The 21,586-nt window shown below is 46.9% G+C and overlaps 4 protein-coding genes across 7 annotated transcripts in view; 3 read left to right on the top strand and 1 right to left on the bottom strand.

Moving 5' to 3' along the window:
- Positions 1–2,942: 2,942 nt before the first annotated feature.
- On the top strand, positions 2,943–4,947 carry LOC6589993 (gustatory receptor for sugar taste 43a). The gene is made up of 9 exons (XM_002015562.1): positions 2,943–3,096; positions 3,158–3,212; positions 3,470–3,602; positions 3,672–3,834; positions 3,906–4,049; positions 4,108–4,248; positions 4,320–4,398; positions 4,469–4,820; positions 4,885–4,947. The coding sequence occupies exons 1-9, from the start codon at positions 2,943–2,945 to the stop codon at positions 4,945–4,947; spliced, it is 1,284 nt and encodes a 427-aa protein (XP_002015598.1).
- Positions 4,948–4,956: 9 nt separating this feature from the next.
- Positions 4,957–8,380, bottom strand: LOC6589992 (putative pre-mRNA-splicing factor ATP-dependent RNA helicase PRP1). Of its 4 annotated transcripts, none has more exons than XM_026986084.1 (7): positions 8,288–8,377; positions 7,405–8,222; positions 6,870–7,343; positions 6,541–6,804; positions 5,838–5,960; positions 5,410–5,763; positions 4,957–5,348 (listed from the first exon to the last, which is right to left on the bottom strand). In XM_026986084.1, exons 1-7 carry the CDS (start codon positions 8,338–8,340, stop codon positions 5,221–5,223), a joined length of 2,214 nt encoding a protein of 737 aa, XP_026841885.1. In that variant the 5' UTR covers positions 8,341–8,377; the 3' UTR covers positions 4,957–5,220. The 4 variants fall into 4 exon arrangements, with proteins under 4 accessions (XP_026841885.1, XP_002015597.1, XP_026841886.1 ...); XM_002015561.2 differs by having other exon boundaries at positions 7,405–8,219; XM_026986085.1 differs by lacking the exons at positions 4,957–5,348; positions 5,410–5,763; positions 5,838–5,960 and adding an exon at positions 5,988–6,096 and having other exon boundaries at positions 8,288–8,380.
- Positions 8,381–10,851: 2,471 nt separating this feature from the next.
- Positions 10,852–15,619, top strand: LOC6589991 (kinesin-like protein costa). The gene is made up of 4 exons (XM_002015560.2): positions 10,852–11,629; positions 11,691–12,402; positions 12,468–12,883; positions 12,954–15,619. The coding sequence occupies exons 1-4, from the start codon at positions 10,969–10,971 to the stop codon at positions 14,834–14,836; spliced, it is 3,672 nt and encodes a 1,223-aa protein (XP_002015596.1). The 5' UTR covers positions 10,852–10,968; the 3' UTR covers positions 14,837–15,619.
- Positions 15,620–17,403: 1,784 nt separating this feature from the next.
- The window catches only part of LOC6591219 (Down syndrome cell adhesion molecule-like protein Dscam2), a 61,182-nt gene continuing 56,999 nt past the window's right edge, over positions 17,404–21,586 (top strand). The window contains exons 1-2 of the mRNA XM_026986799.1: positions 17,404–17,582; positions 20,996–21,124. Coding sequence (XP_026842600.1) covers positions 21,052–21,124 — 73 coding nt within the window. The 5' untranslated portion in view covers positions 17,404–17,582; positions 20,996–21,051. The remainder of the gene's footprint in view (positions 17,583–20,995; positions 21,125–21,586) is intronic.

The following is a 21,586-nucleotide window of genomic DNA, read 5'->3' as shown; positions in this document are numbered from 1 at the left end:
TTTGGAAATCCTTAAAAAGTTCGACCGTGGTGCTTCAAAAGTCGTTTATAAAATCGTGATAGGTGATGAATCATGGATATATGCGTATGACCCGGAAACTAAACAGCAATCGACCGTGTGGGTGTTCCAAGAAGAGCCAAATCCAACAGAAGTTGTTCGAGCACGAAGCACTTTGAAGCAAATGGTCGCCTGTTTCTTCGGGAGAATGGGTCATATGGCCATTGTTCTGCTAGAGCAACGTAGGACTGTCAATTCTGAGTGGTACACGGCCATTTTTTTGCCGGAGGTCTTCGGAGAAATTCGCAAAACCAGCTGCCGAACACGAATCATTCTCCATCATGACAAGGCGAGCTCTCTACGTCTTCTGAAGGAATGTCCAATTCAGTTCCAATGATGGCCTGTTGAAATCTTGATGCAGCAAATATTTCTCCTTCTCTCTGACTAAATTTACCCCACCTCAATAAACATAAATTTAGAGTTAGAATCGGCCACGTCTCGAACAATTGAAAACAAATTGTTTAAAATGAAAATAATCCGAGCCAGAATTATTTGAGCATTTTAATCGGCAGTGATGGGAAGTCGTACTCTGTACAGTCTGGTGGGATCATGTGAGTCGAATTTAATTCTTCCCAAATTGGAATTGGAAAGTGCTATTCGAAAGCTAAATGCAAGTGCTCTCATCGAAATTCCAGTGGACAAATATCTCAAATATCTCATATTTAGCGGAGCTGTGCAAAAAGAAATTTTAATACTTAAAGGGCGAATATCGCAAGGCTCAGCGACATGTGCCAAAAAAACACGACTCAGGAGCAACAGCAGCGGAGCCTCACCATTCGAAATTTAAATATTTACATTTTATGCATTTTTTAAATGATGATTTCGGTGGAGAAACCGGCGGAAATATACAAGGTATATTTGACGAACTAACAAATCCAAACAACGACAAATCAACCGAAAAAAAGTAATGGACAATGAACTTATTTGTTTGTTACGGAAGTTGTACATACGGATATAATACTGATTCGAGCAATGTAAAGAAGAAACCAACCATTTTTTTCCGGATTCGGTGTCAGTTTTTCTATTCTGTTCTGCTCTTCAAACAATGTCGTACTATCCCATTCAGTACTTCGCGCCACAGCAGCAGCCGTGGGCCAACAGCTGACCCAACTGTAGCAGGTGGACTCACAGCTCATCCAGCACAGCTTACAGCGTACCATTGCGGGTCCCAGGATGCCGTCCTCGCCATCAGCATAGCAGAATTCCCTACGCAGCAACAAGTACCATCAGCAAACAGCAGCAGCAACAATAGCAACAGATGCCACTCTCAACAGCAGCAGCAACCTCCCATGAGCAGCAGCCAGAGCATGCAGAATGTTAACGATTTTCAGGGAGGCTTCCATAATGGAGGCGACCTAGACCTAGGCGACCTAGGCAACAATCCGGCTGCTCCGCCCAGCACCGCACCGAAGCCCCAAGAAGAGCAGACGCAGCTGACGCCCGGGATGTACTATGTGGCGAGTATCTTGGTCCCACAGAAGGGTAGGCGGCTCCACAGGGCCAGCAAACCGTGGGAGCGGGACAAGGACCTAGAGATGAGACGCGAACAGCAGCAACAGCAGCACAGCAACAGCCCAAGAACCTACTTAAGCATAACCAGCCCCCCTCGCCATCCATGACACATACATAGGTCGGCATATGCGGCGGTACAGCAGCAGAAAGTGGTAAAACATCACCAGGAGCAGCATCTGCCTCACCATGCGCACCACCACCTGACTCGCAGGAGGTGGCGAAGCAGCATCCTTATCTACTCCTCCTGTAAAGTCTATCGAGAGAAAATTGTAAAGCTCTTTCCTGCGGAACCGCGGGAGTCGTCCAAGCGGATTCCTGTCCATTTGATATAGAAGAATGGATATAGAATATATAAGATGGATTCTCCACCGTTTACCTCATGTTTCTCTCCCTCTCGCCCAAGAGCGACACCGGCGGGAATCGGAGCAACAGTCGGGGCTGCAAACCACCTTAGCGGGGGAGAAACCATAGTATTATTCTCTAGTCCATTTTTAGTATAAGAGTCGCACGAGTTGCTTCTCCTTAATCTTCTCCAAATCCATGTTCTTCTCGTATTTCATTGGGTTGGCAAGTGGAACGGTTGCCTGGCCTATCAGACATCTATAATGACAATTGCTTTTCATATCACTCAACTGCAGCTCACGGAGCGCAGGAGCGCAGGAGCTGGGCGTTGAGCCGCCAGGCAACCATTGAGTCGACCCAGTTAGTGTTCCGTTTGAGCTACACGGTGTGGATTAGGGAGTGGATATGGCTTTCTCTAATTGTAGCGACGGCAACATGCCTGCCCTGTAGATTCCAAGAACAGGGAGTCGAGCTCGTCAGAAACCCAGACGATGACCGCCTTCATCAAAGATCCCAGCGGCTACTGTATTGAGATTTTCACTGCCTACACCATTCGGCAGTAGAATGGAAACGAGACGTTAGTTTTATTAAATGTACATGTGGTACCGTTCCTTAACCAAACCTTTTAAAAGGAGAATTAGGGAATGTCCAACTGTCGCACTATTGTATTTCATTCAGAAACGAAACTGTTCGCTCACCTGCCACACAGCTGTCAGCGCAGGCATTTTGCTCCAGATAATTGGCTCCTGTGTCCTTGCGTATTGGTATTTTCACACGCTAATTATTATTTACAGCTACAACAGAACGGACAACAGAACCGCCGAACCTTTTGATAAGCAAATTTGTTACTTATTTGCAACAGTCTGCAGTCTGGCAGCTGGCGAGTGGGGGGCATTCACTATTAATAGTCAAATATTAGAGCGGAGCGCAGTATTTGCATAGCGTTTTTCAATTTAAGACCCATGCTTTCGGAACTTTTCGACCAGTTCTCGCCGAGAAGTTGTCCGGTAAAAGTGTCTCTTGTATCCAAGATGGAAATATCGCAGCCCAGCATTGGCATATTCTACATTAGCAAAATGCTGGCCCTGGCGCCATATGCGACGCGAAAGAACTCCAAGGGTCAGTATGAGATACGTCGCAGTTGGATATTCACGGTGTATTCGGCCTCCTTGACCGTCACATTGGGTGAGCAGGGTAAAACGGAGACTAAAGTTGTGGCTTATCTAAACTGATCTGAATTGTTTAGTTTTTCTGACCTACCGGGGACTACTGTTCGATGCCAATTCCAAAATACCCGTGCGGTAAGTACATGGCCCTGTCTCTAGTTCATTTTTACTTAATTATTTTCTGCACTGATCTGCATGAGCGTCCCACCTGTGTGTAACTCTTGCTTTACCTCACTTCATCTTTCTCTATCTAATCATCACCTTTGGCCACTTCGATTCAATTCCCACCTGATCTTGACTAATTAATACTCTAACCAACTGCAACTACAACTGCAACTGCAACCGAAACCGAAACCGAAACCCACAAAACAAATCAAAAGTGCATCTTTTAGAATGAAGTCGGCAACGTCAAAGGTGGTAACGGCCCTGGATGTGTCTGTTGTTGTGCTGGCCGTTGTATCGGGCGTTTACTGTGGTCTCTTCAGTCTGCGCGAAACCCTCGAACTAAATGCTCGTTTATATAGGGTAAGAGATCGAGAGATCCCCCTGATCCCCATTTCTTTAGACACGACTCCCTTCCACCCGCTTTTGTAGATCGACAACACTTTAAATGCCTGCAACTACTCCAGAAGGGACCGCTGGCGGGCCCTGGGAATGGCCAGTGTTTCTCTGGTGACTATATCGGTGCTCCTCGGTTTGGATGTGGGCTCATGGATGCGCAAAGCCGAGGAGATGAATATCGAAGAATCCGATACGGGTAGGTTGGGCCTTGATTACCTCGATTGATCTGTGCTCACATCCCTCATCCTCCCTATGCTATGTGTCCAGAGCTCAATGTGCACTGGTATATACCCTTCTATAGTCTCTACTTTATTCTCACCGGCCTGCACATCAACTTTGCCAACACCGCCTATGGCCTGGGAAGGCGGTTTAGACGCCTCAACCAGATGCTCAGCAGCAGCTTCCTGGGCGGTAAGTGGAGTAGGTACTCGTATGATGGATCCCAGTACTCGATCTGTATTCTCCCCAGAGCCGAAGGAAGCCAGTGCCCTGAAGCTGCGCAAGATGAGCACAGTCAAGACAGTGAGCACGAATACAACGATGACACCTACCGCACTCCACTCGAATCTGACCAAACTAAGCAGCGAAATGCTGCCGAATGAATCCGCAGGTGACAAGAACGGAAGGAAAGAGTCCGTGGCTGTGGCCGTGGCCGTGCTCTAACTGCTCTTTCTTTTCCAGCCAAGAACAAGGGTCTGCTCATCCAGACCATGGCCGACAACCACGAATCGCTCACCAAGTGTGTGCTTCTCTTGTCCAAGTCTGTATCAAATTTCATCCGTTATGTGCTCACATTTCAGATACTCATCCTCACTGGTTATCTTTCGCAGCTCCTTCGGCATAGCCGTGCTCTTTATTCTTGTGTCCTGTCTGCTGCATTTGGTGGCCACCGCCTACTTTTTGTTTCTGGAGCTGCTCAGTACGCGAGACAACGGCTATCTGTGGGTGCAAGCGTTGTGGATATTATTGCACTCCTTTCGCCTGCTAATGGTGGTCGAGCCCTGCCACCTGGCTGCCCGCGAATCCCGGAAAACCATTCAAATTGTCTGCGCAATTGAGCGGAAGGTGCACGAGCCCATTCTGGCCGAGGCGGTGAAGAAGTTCTGGCAGCAGCTACTGGTGGTCGACTCAGATTTCTCAGCCTCTGGTCTGTGCCGCGTAAACCGCACCATTCTGACATCGGTAAGAACAAGGAGCAGAGCAAGTGCTTGCATCAAGAGTTCTGTATCCTCTTGATCTGTTACAGTTCGCCTCGGCCATAGCCACATATCTGGTCATACTCATACAGTTCCAGAAGACAAACGGCTGAGCACGGGAATAAGTAGATATAAAAATTTGCTTCTTTTATTAACACTATTCACTAAACGGAGTTGGTGGATATCTGAAACTGGTTAATGCGAAGTGTGCTAAGTTTAAATGTATCAAACCAAACAATAAAAAAGCAAACGGTTTACTTCTTTCCGCAGCAGTATTCAAACAATTACTTCACGACCTGTCCGGGCACATTACGCACACACCATAGCCAATATCTCCTCCATAGGTTGCTTACTTCTAAAGGCAGCGCGGACAGAAGGGAGCAGCCTTAAAATCCCTTCTGGTACTGCTTGGTTTCCATTCGCTGCTGCAGCAACTCCAACTGACGCTTCGCCTCGCATTGAGGGAAGTTGTTCAGGTCGTAGTATTGCGGGGCCAGGCTGATCAGCCATTCAGCTATATGGAAAAAAGCAGAGATGAAGAAGGGCATGGTTAAAGCAATGAAGTATCTACTTACGCTTTACATCTGTGACCGTGCGTATGTAGTTCTTGGTGGTTAGCACAAACTCATTGTAGATGACCCAATCGGGCTTGTGGTCCAGACAGGTCGAGGGGTGCAGCTGCACATTCTGGTTATCCTTGATAGTCAGATAGTGACCGGTGCGCTCCAGGTGGGCCACCTGCATGAAGAAGCCCTGGACGAGGGCCTTGCGTATGTTCACATAGTAGTCCTTTGAGGTGAACTCCGTGCTGGTGCGCCTCAAGTTGAAGCGATCCATAATCCGGGCCAGCTGCTGGCGCACGTTGTCAGCGCTCTTCAGCGACCGGAAGTTTATGAAGTTTTCATAGCACCAGTTGGGGTCCTCACTGCCTGAAATTACCGTAGAGCCACAGATTGCCGTCAGGTTCACGGACTGAAGACGGTATTTAATGGCCTGTACTCACTCTGTTTGAAGGCATGGTAGACATTCAGCAAGGTTAAATGATCCCCATCGATGTGTGCGAACCGCATCTTGGCCTCGTCGGCCGCCTTCTTGGCCTCATTGGGACGCACGAAACATTGTGGCACTTTGGTTGTTTGACACGTTCAAATTGGTTTTTGTTTTTGGTCGATTAAGCACATGTTTAAAGCATTGTTTCTTATACATATTAACAAATAGATTTTTTTTTTTGCTTACTTTTTGTCAGCTACGCAATCTAGAGGCTTGATTCAAAGATTGATTGCATTTGTGAGTTGCAAGTACGTTTTGATTGGGCGAGAGAGAACCAACAAAAAGGAGGTTGGACAAGGCCCGCTCTCATCATTCCATTCGAATGATGGCCACGCGGGCAGAGGCATAGCAACGCACGTGCAACTTTGCTTTTCGTGTTGAATGCAAAGAACAAATAAATTGAAAAAACTTTTTTCTTTGCACTTTAGCTTAACAAAATATTTAGAACCGTCCACGTAGCGTACGAGTCGTCCGTTTAAGATCGAAAAGAACACCCCCTCAAGCTTGATGTATCTTTCAATTTCAATAGAGCAAAGGATCAGCCCACCCTTGAGGCTACGGCTAATCTTTGGGGCGAATCGCATTCCCCCTTAATACCTCCTGGATGCCTCTACTTAAGCGCGGAATTGGTTGATTTGGTTGCTAGTTTTTCTCACCCGACAGCATGGCCGTTATGGAAAGTATCTCGTTGGAGCAGTTGTGCTGGCAGCTGGCTATCAGCATCTTGGCGAGCTGCGGATCCAGGGGGAACTCGGACATGACTGCCCCCAAGTCTGTCAGGTTGCCATCGTCGTCCAGGGCGGCCAGATAGTTGAGCAGCTCCAGCGCTCGCATAAGGGTCTCCGGTGCAGGGGGATCCATAAAGTCAAAGTGCACCAAGTCGTCGATGCCTAGCTTTTTAAGCTGGAGAACCACAGTGCCTGATCGAAATAGATAACAGATAAATAAGGCAAAACAGAGACTATTCAAGAATTTCCTCCATTACCCAAATTGGACCTGAGAATCTCGGGATAGGTGTTGTCTTGCATCTCGTTCTTGAAGGCCTTCTCCGTGTAAAGTCGGAAGCACTTGCCGGGACGAGTACGACCGGCTCGACCAGCCCGCTGCTGGGCCGAAGCCTTGGAAATGGGCGAGACCAGTAAGCTCTCAACGCGGATGCGAGGATTGTAGACCTTCTGTTTCGCAAAGCCCGGGTCAATCACAAATACCACACCATCGATTGTCAGCGAGGTTTCCGCAATGTTGGTGGACACCACAACTTTGCGGCCAATGGCTCCGTTGGCATTCGGCGGGGGCGCCGCCTCGAAGATGCGCTGCTGCAGATTTGGCGGCAGCGTAGAGTACAGGGGAATGCACTTCAGCTCGCCAATCTCTGAGCCCAGGTTGTCGATTTCCCGTTTGATGCGCTTGCAGGCCTCCTCAATCTCCTCCTGACCCGTGAGGAACATGAGAATGTCACCTGAGGGACAAAGGGCAGTCAGAATCTGAAGATTTGCATTGCAGTTCTGATTTTCACTTACCCTCAATCTCCTCGCACATATGTATCTGGATGACTGTGCGAATGGCTGCCTCCAAGTAGTCCCTCTCCGGCTCCGGCGTATAGAATATCTCCACGGGATGCGTGCGACCGGGCACGTTCATTAGGGGAGCGTTGTCGAAGTACTGCTGGAACTTGCCAGCATCGAGAGTGGCCGACATGACAATCAGCTTAAGATCATTGCGCTGTCGGATGACCTCCTTGAGCACGCCCATCAGGATGTCAGTTGCGAGGGTGCGCTCGTGAGCCTCGTCGAGCAGGATCACCTGGTACTGCTCCAGCATGGGGTCGGACATAGCCTCGCGGAGCAGCATACCGTCCGTCATGTACTTCAGCAGGGTCTTGGCCGAAGAGCAGTCCTCAAAACGAATGGAGTAGCCAACCTCCTCGCCCAGATTCACATCCATTTCCTCGGACACGCGCTGGGCCACAGACATAGCGGCCACACGACGGGGCTGCGTACACGAGACACCCTTTCTTCCTTTGGACACGGCAAAGTCCACACACCATTGTGGTATCTGGGTGGTCTTTCCCGAGCCTGTCTCGCCCACCAGCACAATGCACTGGTGCTGGCTCAGCAGGCGCATGAAGTCCGCCTGGTACTCAAATACCGGCAACGCGATTCGCTTCTTGTACAGGTTCTGGAAACGCTGCGAGTAAGTCTTCCCAGTCAGGGCATTCGTCGTAGGTGGCTGCTTGCTGGGCACAAATCCGCCCAGGATCTGTGCAACAGTGCCGGCGGCCGCTGCCACCGACGATGCCGATGCCGATGCCGAAGTGGACGACGCATCCGCAACCCTGCTATTTTCCCCAGAATTAACATACTTAGGCGAGCCAAACAGTGATGGATTGATTGGTGTACTCACTTCTTGGACTTGCTAACGTATGTCTCACCGACTTCAATGCGGCGCTTGGACATTTTTTACGTGGATTTGTTTAATTTTTAATGCGAAAAACGTTTTCTTACCACCACGCGTATACCGTCCAACCCTCAGAAATATACCAAAATATACGGTCTCATTTTCAAAATATACCGTAAATATACTGACTAGTGCAAGTTCTATTATACATATTCCTCGATTTCGATATTCCTTGGAATATTACTAGCTATCTAGATCTCTTAGCCCTGCCCACATTATTCTATCAAATTAATGAGTATATTTTCTACTTGAATGGCTTATTTAAAATACTTGACTTTGATGGTTTTTGCTTCAACTTTGGTTCCAACAACAATATAGCGTCTCGTATGGTGAAAGCCCGAACTTAGTCCACCTAAGCCCCCTCTATTTAACTACTTCAGGTAAAGGAAGGATTTCAAGGATTGGAAACCATATTGCTCAATTTTGATGTTCCGTCAAATATTGTTAGCTAGATAGAACATTTAGCCATGCCCACATTTTTGTATATGATTTCTACTTAACTGGCTTATTCTAAATACTTGCTTGTATTAGATTTCAATACACATTTGAAGATTAAATTGAATAGATTAATGAAATTGACAAAATATACCATTATTTACCGATATACCGTAAATACATCGTCCATTTTCATAATATACCGTAAAAATACCGATGAAAGCAATTTTGTAAACTTTTATTTGTCTCCTAATAATATAAAATATACAAAAAATTAAAATATCTTTACATATAGTCTATATAATATAAAAGTGATCATCGTTTACACTAATCGCTATATTCGCCATCGTCACTGTTAAATTCCTTGGATCAAATCATTTCGTTTTCTGGTTCACAAAATTTACCATCATCTCAAGATGTGAATAGATTGATGATATATCGATGTACATTATTTTATTGATAATATATTTGTTCGATAGGCGTGACGGATTCGGGACTTACATACCGTTAATTTTAAATTATCAATGGTCGATTTGTGATTGGTCCTGTACAGATACTATTTGCGGTTGCTTGCAAAATCCTTAAAGCCTCTTCTACTAAAAATTTAACCATTAAAGAGAACGTTTGAGAATCATATCGAGAGGAGTTCCACATCAGCTAAAGTATCCTGTATTAAGCGGATACGTTTGGTCCTGTATCCACCGGATAATGCCTGGGCGCCAATTTTCAGTTCAAAAGTTGCTCAAGTCAACCATTAAAATTTAATAAAATAGTTTAAATCGCACTAAAATCATTTACAATCAGAATCCTCCGGAAACCCTAACGAAAATTCATTTTTGTATAAGAAAAAAAGTTAGGAAATTATGAAATTAGCAATGTGTGTATGTCCAAACAAGAGCGTAGTGTATATGCAGATTTGAAAACAGTCTTGATTCAGTATGATATCAGCAAGTTTCTGTACATTTTTGTCCAGGTTCTTGTGCCTCAGGTTCAATCAAACAAATAGGTAGAAGTTTCAAATCTACTCGTTGATTATGTTCATTATATTATTGTTCTATTGAATATGTCGTTTGTTCACTGTCGTTGCAGTCAAAAATTGGTAGTTTAAATCCCTTACAATTAGAATTTAGAATTTAGGTACTATTATGTTGAATAAATGCTAATCAACTGCAATCTCACAGCGGTGAAAATCTTTGCATTAAAATAATGACTTGTACTTATAGCGATTACATATTTATTGATTAGAGAATTTTTAAATTTAGTTTAAGAATGTAACGGACTGAGCATCAGAAGACCTGAATGGATAGAAAAGCAAAGCACCAGCATGTGGTCCTGGGAGTGCATGTTGGCAATTTGAGAACGGGTTAGCATATGAAAATATATCAAAATAAGCTCAAGCAAGGCTTGCATTGCCCGTCGCAAACGCATAAAAAAACGTGTGAATAAATTTTGTCTGACGTAAAAACCTTAAACCTTTTTTTAGTCAAAATAAAAGAAAAGCAAGGGCTATAAACTAGCCAATCTTGTAGAAAATGCATTCCTCAATGGCATACAACTATGTGGGCAGAGCTGGAAGTCTCAGTTAGCCAGCATTACTCAAAGGAATATACAAATTGAGGATAGGAACGACTACTAACATACGTTTTATTTGTTCGATCTTATTCGATAAAACCTTTTTTTAGACAAATGGAATAAAAGGCGTAATTAAATTTAGCATATCTTGTAAAAAATGTCTTTATATGTCGTATAAAATTATGTATTCAGGTACGGAAGTCCTAGCTAGCTAGTAATATTTCACGGAATATCAAAATCGAAGAATATGATTCTCCAATCCTTGACGGAGAACGATTAACCCATTGTAAACCAAGGCGATATTTAATATTCCACCGAAAATAATGAAAATTGAATAATTTAAACGCAGTTCAGGTGAAAGATATCGTGGGTTTTTCTTTAAGAATATCTCCAAGAGGCATTTACAACCAGTTATATTTTCCGCCATTTACCTAAGGTCGGTTTAAGTAGACGGGGCTTATTTCTGATAGTCTGTGACTTTGCAACCCTACCCGCGTTTGTATCGATTCAGGCGCTGCGTTGTTTTTCTGCAAATATTTTGAAAGAACGCGTTCAAATGCACCCGAAAATGGAGAAAACCCTGTGAAAGTCAACTGGATTGGTGAAAGTGCAACACTACTATGGAGATACCTATTCAGGTGGCCGTGCGCATCTGTCCTTACACCGAGCCTAGCGAAAACCGCAAGCCTGTCGCGGGGGCAGAGGCTGACGCGTCTGCATTTGGTAATGCGGAGGCGAAAGCGGAGTCGTTTTCCGATTCGGAGGATAACAAAAATGACGCCTCCAACAGACAAAGGCCGGAGGAGTCGACAGATACCAACGGGAACAGCGAGGGGGGCAGACAGCTGAAGAAGGAGACGCTGCCGACAGACAGCAATGGCAATGAGAATGGAACCATTGTGCCCTTGGGATCGGGATGCTGTGTGCAAGCCATCCCGATATCAGCATCCGCTCTGGGGCTTCCCAGCGCGCTGCCTGGCGGTAGGGCCCAAGACAGCATCGCGGCAGGCCTCATACAAGTGGGCGCACACACAGTGCCCGTCACACACGCTCTGGGTAGCGGTACCACCCAGAGTCAGCTATACTATCAGACGGTGTTTCCGCTGATCAGTCTGTTTCTGGAGGGATTCGATGCCTCGGTGGTGACTTACGGACAGCGGGGCCAGGGCAAGACCTACACGCTGTACGGGCCTGGCTTTGAGTGCGTTTATGGGGAAGCGGACCAGGGCGTGGTGCAGCGCTGTGTCCGCGACATCTTCGCCCACATCGCCGGACACTCAGGTGAGCTACCCATGAAACTGTCTGCGATCCATCGACGACTGTCACTCTATCCTGTCCACAGAGCGCACCTACGCCGTCAATGTTGGCTTCGTCGAGATCTGTGAGGGCGAGGTCTGTGACCTGCTGGACATGGGGAACGTCCATTGCCAGAGTGTGGAGGAAGTGTTCCGCTGGCTGCAGATTGGCCTGGCCACCAGGCAACCGAAGTCGGCCCACAGCCTATTCACGCTCACGCTTGAGCAGCAGTGGGTGTCCAAGGAGGGACTCATCCAGCACCGCTTGTCCACCGCCAGCTTCTCGGATCTGTGCGCCACCGAGCGCTGGGGCGAGCCGCCGCCCGGCAATCCGCGTGATGCCGGTCTCCAGATGTTGGAGCTGGTGGTCAACACACTCACCGATCCCAGCATCATGTACGGAGTGAACGGCAACATTCCATATGGCCAGACCACCCTCACGACCCTGCTCAAGGACTCGTTCGGGGGCCGGGCCCAGACCCTGGTGATTTTGTGCGTCTCGCCGCAGGAACAGCACGTGGCGGAGACCCTGGGCAACCTGCAGTTCGCCTTCAAGGTCCAGTGCGTACGGAACTATGTCATCATGAACACATACTCCGACGACAATACGCCGATCTCTCCAGAAACAATGCCCAACGGCTCTTCCAATCCCGGTGCTGGACCCTTGGCCCAGGTAGCAGCCGGAGATAACTTCGGGCTCCAATTCGCGGCGAGTCAGTGGTTCAAGCTTGTGTCCAACGCAGAGGGACTGTTTGCCAAGTGAGATTGCTGCCAGTCTTTGGAAGAGCGGCTTTCTAAAGTTTCTTTGCCATCGTTTGTTCCAGATTGATGGCCTCCAACCTGATCAGTGAACTGGAGAAGGAGCAGATCGAGGAGTGGCTCTTTCTCAAGCAAGAGTGCGAGGAGTGCCTCAGCTCGACCGAGGCCATGCGCTCTCAAAAGCAGCTGGTGCCCATTCAGGAAGCTGAGGAGCCCGAGGAGTCGGTCAGCGAGCCCCCGAACTCCGACAATGACACGGACAATGAGTCGCAGCGTCCCGATCTGGCCGACAAGCTGGAGAGCCTAATGGAGGAGTTCCGCGCCAAGACCGATGCCCTCATTCAGAGCAAGCATGCCGAGTTCCTCACAAAGCATCCCAAGGCAGTCATGCAGAGCCAGGAGCGGGACAAAGAGAGCAAGCTGGATGCTCCGCCCGAGAAAGATAAGGAGAAGATTGAGGAACGAAAAACCAGCATTGCAGGCAAGTCCTTCGACAAAGTGGATTGATTCCCCTTAATCGGTGTCTAATCCCCAATCCAATCCTCCAATAGGTCGGCGGCGTAGCATTCAGCCAGGAGCCAGTCTCAGCACTGCGGAGCTAGCTCTGCTCAATCGCGTGGCCTTGCAGCAGCCAACGGCTCAGCCGCCGCCTCCAGTTTTGGACCCTGAATCGAGTATCGATCCCCTGGAGAGCTCCGCAGGCGAAGGGCTGCGGCAGGTGGCCATTGCCGCCGCTGCCGCCAATGCGCCCATCGAGCAGCTGCAGAAGAAACTGCGAAAGCTGCACGCTGAGATCGAGGGACGGCAGCGGCAGCTGAAGGAGATCGAGCAGACGATGCAGGTGAAGCAGAACATCATCAGTGAACTGGTGAAGAACAGCGACACGCGCAGCCATGCCAAGCAGCGGTTTCAGAAGAAGAAGGCCAAGCTGGAGGCCGAGTGCGATAAGGCCAAGAAGCATCTGGCCAAGGCCCTCATCCAGGGCAGGGAAAAGGGGGAGACCGAGCGCTGGTCAGCGATCATAGCCCACATCGAGCATCGGCTGGAAGACCTCAGCTCCATGAAGCACATTGCCGGCGAGAGTGGCCAAAAGCTGAAGAAGCTGCAGCAGTCCATGGCCGAGTCGCGCAAGCAGCAGGAAGAGCTGGAAAAGAAGATCCGAAAGGAGAGCAAGCTGCGCGATCAGCTCGAGACGGAGCTCGCCAAACTGAAGGAGTCACGCGACGGCGCCAGCGGCGGCAAGGAACTGGTGAAGCTAGACTCTCCGGAGCAGCAGGGCAGACAGCTGAAGGCAGTCCAGGCCCGGATCACTCACCTGAATCACATTCTCCGCGAGAAGTCGGACAACCTGGAGGAGTGTGCGGGCGGAGAGGGCCCGGCACCGGCCCAGCAGGAGAGCCTACGCCACGAGATCCGCAATCTGAGGGGCACCAGAGATTTGCTGCTGGACGAGCGCTGTCACTTGGACCGGAAGCTGAAACGGGACAAGATGCTGACTCAGCGCGAGGAGCGCAAGCTGCTCGAGTGCGACGAGGCCATTGAGGCCATCGATGCTGCAATCGAGTTCAAGAACGAGCTCATCTGCGGCCACAAGTCGATCGACACCAGTGACCGGCTGCAGCGGGAGAAAGGCGAGCAGATGCTGATGGCGCGCCTCAACAAGCTCTCACCGGAGGAGATGCGCACGCTGCTGTACAAGTACTTCAACAAGGTCATCGACCTGCGCGACTCCTCCCGAAAGCTGGAGCTGCAGCTGGTGCAGCTGGAGCGTGAACGGGACGCCTGGGAGTGGAAGGAGCGCGTCCTCTCCAATGCAGTCCGCCAGGCCCGGCTCGAGGGCGAGCGCAACGCGGTCCTGCTCCAGCGGCAGCACGAGATGAAGCTCACTCTGATGCTGCGCCACCTGGCCGAGGAGACCTCGGCCAGTTCAGCCAGCTATGGTGAGCGTGCCCTGGCCCCCGGCCATCAGACGAGCAGCGGCGACTTCGACTATGAGCTGGACTTCTACAAGGCGGCCGCCACCACCACCACCACGACCAATCACAAGGCTCTGGTCAAGCCGCCCAAGTCCACGCCCAGCGGGGCCGCTTTGGAGAAGTACAAGGACAAGGAGCAAAGAGGGGCTGGGCGGAATATCTTTTCCAAGTTCCAGGTGCTCACACGGTACGCTTCCTCGGCAGCGTCAGCGGCGGCGGCCGGTTCTTGCAGTTCAACGGTGGACGAATCGACGGCACTGATTGAGTCAACTACTACCGCGACGGCAACGACAACGACCACAACAACCACCACGACCACGGGTGGCAAGGGCAAGGAAAGAGGCCTGCCCAACATACGGCAGGATCAGCTGAAGCGCCTGATGCCAGCGCCAACTGTCACGAAGGTGACGCGGCAGAAGAACAAGATCATCATCCAGGATGCCAGCAGACGGAACTAGAAGCGAATTTAAGGGTTTTCAATGTGACTAACGATGAATCTCGTTGCCTAATATCTATATATATATATATATATTTCGATGCTTTCCTGTAATACTCAACTAATGTAATGTAATCTCAGAGTCGGATACGAGGACAGAGTGTCCTCCGGCTATGTACTGAACAAGTTACGTCCACAGTCATGACACAAAATAGACTTGACATGGTTCTCAGCACTGGACCGCATTTATTATATACATGAACACCATATACTCACATATAGCTAGCTATCCTCAAAAGATCTAGATCTAGAACTGAAAAGACTCGATCTGCTACTTAAAATACTCGCAAGACAAACCACCAGGAGGAGACCGGTAGACAGCAGACAGCAAATCTGACTCAAATTGTTGAACTAAGAACCACCTCGTTTTGAATTTCCTGTACATAGGCGAAGCAATGCTATTTTTATTACTCATTTAATTGATTTTGACCCAGCTTATGATTTTATTATGTTTAAGTCTACGTTTAAGCACTTTTGTGTCTTCCCCCAACACTGATTGACTTTTGTTGGAACCCGAAATACTAAACCCAAGTGTGAATCCCAAGCATTTAGCCTGTACCATTTACTATCCTATATGATAATACTAAGAACTAATACAAATAAGGTGTCCCTACGATAATATCTATTTAAATCTGTAAGAAAATCGTACCTTTTTGGTTGTGTTTAATTGTGTTTTGTTTTGTTTTAATGGAAATATTTCGATTTCTGTAAACATACTCATTCTTACATTGAGATTAAAGTACTTATCGTCTCTATCCACCTGGATAACCGTATGGATAAGAATTAAATAAATATTAATTAATACAACAGACGCCCCAATTTTAAAAGATGCCTAATGAGAAACTATTGAAGGTGGGTGTAATGAAATTATAAGCTGCCTGCAACGAAACTATCAATGCCCACTGGTATGAAACGACCAAGAGTGGTTGCTTTCAAAACTACATGTAATCTGCATGCTATGAAACTCTTAAAACTGTACGGACGGGAAACTTTTAAAGGTGACTTCTATGAAACGAAAAGCTTGGTGTCACGAAACTACACTCCGGTTGCTACAAAACTATCGAAAGTGACTTCTATGGTAGGTTTACGAATCAACTCCAGCAGTTTATCATTATCCACACAACGAGGTATGTTGCCGAACCAACTAAGGTTCTTAAAATACTTGAGCGCGGTCCCGGTCCCCGACCCACTCTCAAGTCACAACCAGGAAGCACGCAATAGATCTGGACCACTCCAACAGGACAAACGCCATCCTGATCATAGCCGCCGAGGGAACATCCACCGAAAAACCGACTTACGAAATCATTAAATAAATATAATATAAATTGAACCTTTCAAGTGTTATCAGTGGTAATTATTTTTTATGGATGAGAACGTATCCGAAAGATCGTCTCCCAAATCTCTAAAGCCAATAGCGGGAAATAAATACAAACAAATACATATGTGGATGGATGTAATGTACTGATATTGATGGATATATATATAATGATAAAAATAATAATAATATAATATATAGGATAATAAACTATGTATAATAACTATAACGACTTATTATTATTATTATTTATTTACATATATATTATTATTATTTATTTTAATACTAATACTAAAAAATATTTTCTAGCGTCCTAATCAATCATTTTTCTTTTTCGTTCATTATATCTACAGCTTTTCCCATATGTTAGCTTGAAACGATGTGACGCTGCCGTTATTTCTATCTGACCGGAGAAGATCTGGCACAGAGAAGGTCATCGGGAGCGACATCAACATGCAAAATTAATTAAAATCTAAAATTATTTAAATTAGTTTTATCTTATTTTTTACCCACGCCAAATTTGTCATCTCCAAGTAGCGGGACTATTTTTTTTTAATTTCATTTTACGTAATCGAACTCTAAAATTAATTTCGATGTGAAACCACGGGCTGGCTAGTTCCATTCGAATCCATTCGAATGATACGATTATTACGTTAAAAGAAAGCAGTATGACCAGCGTCATCAAAAATACCACAGCTGTTGGAATTGGCACTTTATAGGGGGAGTTTTGGCGAGGGGTAACAGAAAATGTCCCAAAAATTTCCCATAACAATGCCCCCTTCCAAACAGCTGTGAAGATGACATCCACAACATCCACACCATCCACACAGCGGCGTCGAGAAATGGCCGGCTAGCATGATGCCACAGTCTTTTGTGGAACGTGAACTCGAACGAACGGTCGACCGGGGAGTAACGTTTTGTCGGAGTTTTTGCGCGAGCGTGTGTCTGTATTTCTGTGTATGCGTGTACGTTGTTTTGGCTACGGTTTATACGTGCGCCCACTCACACCCCCGCAAACCGGTCCAATCGGTGGTGGTTCCGTGTGCTTTAGACGCCCGCGTGTGTGTGTGTACTTTGGTATGCGTGCAGATTCTTCTTCTGCGCAAAAAGAGTGAATAATAGTATGCAAAAGCGATCAATCGACCAATCCGCCAATTAATTAACAATAAAAAGAGCAGAGCAAATCAAGTGCAGTAGCAGCAGCAGCAGGAGCAGCAGGCGTCTCTGTTGTCTGTTTTTTGTGTGTGTGTGTGTGTGTGAGGCAGATCTTGGACAGAGTCGCCACCCCCGTGGATTAGTGGCACCCTGTTACCAATTTTGCTGCACCACTCTCACTGTGTTGTGTGTGTGTGTGAATAAACAATCAATTCTACAACAATTTCAACAATAAACGGTAAGAAAAGTATGCAATTTTCACCGCTGTCTGGCAACTTCTTCTTTGTGTGACTGCGTGTGTATGTATATTCTGACAGAGAGTGTGTGTGTGTGTGTGGGTGTATTTCCTGCCCACGCCCACCCAATAACGGTTGTCTGCCCCAAGGCATAGGAATAGCAAAGGAAATGAAGTTTTATGTCAAATTTGTTTGATTTTATTCCCAGCTTCCTATTGATTTTTCCCTGAAGATAGAATAGTTTTCCCGCTGCTACGAATGCAAAAAAATTGTTACTTTGTGCTCAAACGCACACACACGTACACACACTCATAGAACCTGGCCAAAAGGGTGTGCCAAAACCATTTGGGAGTGGATGTAGCAAAGCCCTAGCCCCAAGGAACCGACTGAAATTACAAAATTCGTCAAACTCTGGTCAATATTCATGCGAATTCGGAACATTTCGAATACATTTTCATTTAGAAATTCCCTTCTAGAGAAAATCTATTCGCCTGAGTGAATTTTTCAGCGAATTTTTTTTTCTGCGCATGCGCTCTTTGCCTCTCCCAAAAGCAACTCTGCGGCTGGCTGTTGTGTTTGCAACCTGCTGCCTGCTGCTTGGGGTCCTTTGTCCTCTCTATCCTATCCCTCTGGCAGGTAGTTTTTCGTCCACTCCACAGAGCACTTTACATTTCGAGCATCTTTTAAGATCCTTCGCAGTTTCCCATCTGGCATACATATCTGCCGCATATCTGTGTGTGTATGTGTGTATCTGCATCTGTGTGAGAGCAACCCCTGCTTAGGCCAGGCAGCTCTGAAATCCCATGCAGCTGCGGCTGCTGCTGCCTCCGCGCCTGTAGTTTCCGTTATTTGATTTCGCAAGTGTTGCGCCGCCTTCTTCGTTCTGCTCTCCTCTGCTCCTCTCCACCTTCTTCCTTCGCTGTCTGCCATTTCCTTTTGCTTCTTTTTCAGTTTTTCCCGACTTTATACCCTTCCAGATGAAGAGTATCTCTCATTATGGATGGCTTATGAAGGGCTCTTACCCTTTTTTTTTCATTGATACATCTCCATTTTCAGAACTGTGCATCATATCAAGGATAGTGCACAGTTTTCCAAACTTAGGGCACTGAAGGATTCGGTGATTCTTTTTTTTTTTTTAATTTTTCTGTTGTCGTCTCGGCATCCTGTTGCTAGGCGGCGCTCGCCTTCTGTTTGGGCGGGCTGCCGCTGTCCACATGTGATGCAGATTCCAGATAGGACCCTGGTCGTATACGATGGCTGGCTTTCACTCAAACTCATCTGGTGGCAACCCACGGATCGACTCCGATGCCAAATATTGATTTTGGCCTTCAGCTCTTCAGAACGGAACCCACGACACAAAAGGTTAAAGCGAACAAAAAGGCGATGAGGCACCAAATAAATACTCTCGTATTCCTTTTGTTCTTGCCTCTGTGGCACTTGACTCTCAATTGGGGGGCGCATTGCGGAAAGCCCTCGCAGCCGCGAATGGGTCACGGCGTGAGCTTGTGGCACAGCCACTGGGATTCTGTGGTATGGTATCTGGGAACTGGGCGAGTCGGAAACTGGAAACTGGACAATCGACAGTCAGTCCAGTCCTCTGCTGTCTGTGCGACCCTGCATTGGGCCACTGCACTTTGCCAGACAGTGGCCCCACATCCATACGCCCCATCCGCATACCCCCGGATCCATTTATTGGCTCGTCACCCCAATTTTAGTTGCAAATTCAGGCAGACGAGCAAAATAAAATGTACGAATGAGTAATGTAAAAAACACGAGTACATATACGAGTATGCTTGTGATTCGTTGATTTTACCACGCGATTACCCAAACGGATCTGCTCAGAGAAAGAGGGGTTGACTGGCTATATACTCGTGCTTCTATATACATATGTATGTTGTATGTATTGCATGTATGTATGGCTTATATATTGTAGATGGTTGCGACTGTTGACTGATTACCAGATGTTTTCTAAATTGCGAGATGGGAGCGTCTCTCGCAGGAAAAAGCTATCCCAGAGAGGAATGGAATGAGTCATTCGAATAATGCCTACACTGCGTCGTCTGGGAACTGAAACAATCTTTAGGCACATCCGTTCGCTTATGGGGAATTCGTACTCTGTCGGGGCTTCTACGGTCGTATATGTAACTCTGTGGCTTTGTGGCGTGTTCTCAACCATGAAGAACTCTGCTTTGCATATTAGAAGCCAGATCGACACCCTCTGATAGCATCCCGAACACCCCCTAAAGTTCAACGAGCAGCTGCTCAACCCCTCTGCCCTCTCTACAAAGAATCCTCGTACTGCAGAAGTTCATTAAATCAATTGAAAAGCTAACATTTGCTGAGCATCCCTCGAGCCGGCCACGTACGGAGTGGTTGGGTCTAGTACGCCTGCGCAACCCTCAGAGCACACAGAGGAACGGCATGTGTGTGTGTATGTGCACGCGTGTTTATCTGCCAGATACGTCTTCAATTGAAAGTAAAATAAGAATCTTAATTCATTGACTGCCTATCCGCACAAATGCTGGAATTCTGGCATTCTGGAATGAGCTGAGCGAATGAGGGAATCCACTTAAGCGTTAATTAAGCGCTAAAAAGCCGAGCAAATTGCTCTGGAATCTATTTCTACTGTGTAGATACATATGTGTATATCTGTCCATCTATCTGTGGCTATCTCTTGGATTAAAATGAGTGGAGGAGCTCGCTTCTATCCCAGGCAGGGCACCAGACAGCGCGGGGTAGACAAAACAACAGCAAGAAATGTGGAATCGTGACTTCCTGCCTGTCATAAAGTATATACGGATACGAATGCGCATTCGAATACGGGGGGGAGAGACGCGTGGCATTTTATGGCTAGCAGAAGGCACAAATATGAAGTTCGCGCCTCCCGATGCGATCGTCGTTGGAGTGTTTAGCCATTTGAGGTTTAATTAATGACGTTGCCGCGTCCCCACATCCACATCGCTGTCTTCTGTCGCATGCCTCTATTTCCAATGCGTTTCGATTCCATTTGCTAATCGCTTTTGTATGGCTTTGTAAATACTTGAGGTAGCCACTGGAGCCGACCGCATATCCATAGATACGTGTACCATTGAAGGGTATATACATATGTATCTCACAAGGGCATGACTCAGTTTTCCCCTGCAGTGCGTGCTATAATTTAACCCTCTGAGCACCTATACACGTACATATATTTCTACCCCTTTTGGGGACTGAGGTGCATTCAGGTGGGTGGACTGGACTCTGCCTTGGGGGATGGCCGTTCCCCTAATCAAATTACTTGCATTTCATTGGCAACGAACGAGCGGGCTCGGGCCTGAATGAAAATAAAATCAATAATTTAGTATCAAGAATTTAGTTAATATGAAATATTTCCGACAAACCAATGAAATCTTTACTATTTTTTTGTAACTTTCAGATCAGTCCGATACGCGTCCACCACACAGGGAAGGAGACCACTCGCTGAGCGGAAATATGGCCAATACTATGGACATGCCCAACGAACGGCTCAAATGGCTAATGCTGTACGCAGCTGTTGCCCTCATCGGTGAGTAATGCCTCCTTCTTTCTTCGTTTTGCTTGTGGACTCATTTTCCATTTCGATAAATGGAAAAAATGGATAAATAAATCTGTACACTGGCATATACTCGTATGAATCTAGCTGGAATCCGGAAACTGTAGAGGCTGTGCTCATTTCTTTGTTGCTTTGTGGCAGAGAAGGGATTGATTTAATAAATCTGGTATCGATGCAGCGCGTACATATTTCAGATACCATTCTAAAAATAATAGAAACGGAGACAAATGGCACTGTGTATCCGCTCTCCCATAATAAAAAAGCTACAGCTATTGGAGCGACTGGCATTCCTCTAATGAATCTAGTATCTAGTATCTAGGGCTTTTATTTTGTTTAAATTGTCGGCTTGTTTTCTCGGGAAATTCTTGGCTTTTACTCGCTTTGGTTTCAGTTTCGGTTTCATTCTGCATTCTGTTATCGCTGTTGACACATTCC

This window comes from Drosophila persimilis, unplaced genomic scaffold (assembly GCF_003286085.1).
Source record: "Drosophila persimilis strain 14011-0111.01,24,50 unplaced genomic scaffold, DperRS2 tig00000002-arrow-pilon, whole genome shotgun sequence".
In the NCBI taxonomy this organism is placed as follows: domain Eukaryota; kingdom Metazoa; phylum Arthropoda; class Insecta; order Diptera; family Drosophilidae; genus Drosophila; species Drosophila persimilis.
This window is presented reverse-complemented; position numbering and strand designations above follow the sequence as displayed.

What these genes read in the sequence shown, in the direction of transcription:
- LOC6589993 (XM_002015562.1), top strand. Translation starts at nt 2,943, where the DNA reads ATGGAAATATCGCAGCCCAGCATTGGCATATTCTACATTAGCAAAATG. An exon ending in CAGCAGCAGCTTCCTGGGCG is followed by an intron (nt 4,050 to 4,107) that starts GTAAGTGGAGTA and finishes TATTCTCCCCAG; the next exon opens with AGCCGAAGGAAGCCAGTGCC. An exon ending in ACCGCACCATTCTGACATCG is followed by an intron (nt 4,821 to 4,884) that starts GTAAGAACAAGG and finishes GATCTGTTACAG; the next exon opens with TTCGCCTCGGCCATAGCCAC.
- LOC6589992 (XM_026986084.1), bottom strand. Translation starts at nt 8,340, where the DNA reads ATGTCCAAGCGCCGCATTGAAGTCGGTGAGACATACGTTAGCAAGTCC. An exon ending in TACGTTAGCAAGTCCAAGAA is followed by an intron (nt 8,223 to 8,287) that starts GTGAGTACACCA and finishes TGGGGAAAATAG; the next exon opens with CAGGGTTGCGGATGCGTCGT. An exon ending in TATGTGCGAGGAGATTGAGG is followed by an intron (nt 7,344 to 7,404) that starts GTAAGTGAAAAT and finishes TTTGTCCCTCAG; the next exon opens with GTGACATTCTCATGTTCCTC.
- LOC6589991 (XM_002015560.2), top strand. Translation starts at nt 10,969, where the DNA reads ATGGAGATACCTATTCAGGTGGCCGTGCGCATCTGTCCTTACACCGAG. An exon ending in GCAGAGGGACTGTTTGCCAA is followed by an intron (nt 12,403 to 12,467) that starts GTGAGATTGCTG and finishes CGTTTGTTCCAG; the next exon opens with ATTGATGGCCTCCAACCTGA. An exon ending in ACGAAAAACCAGCATTGCAG is followed by an intron (nt 12,884 to 12,953) that starts GCAAGTCCTTCG and finishes ATCCTCCAATAG; the next exon opens with GTCGGCGGCGTAGCATTCAG.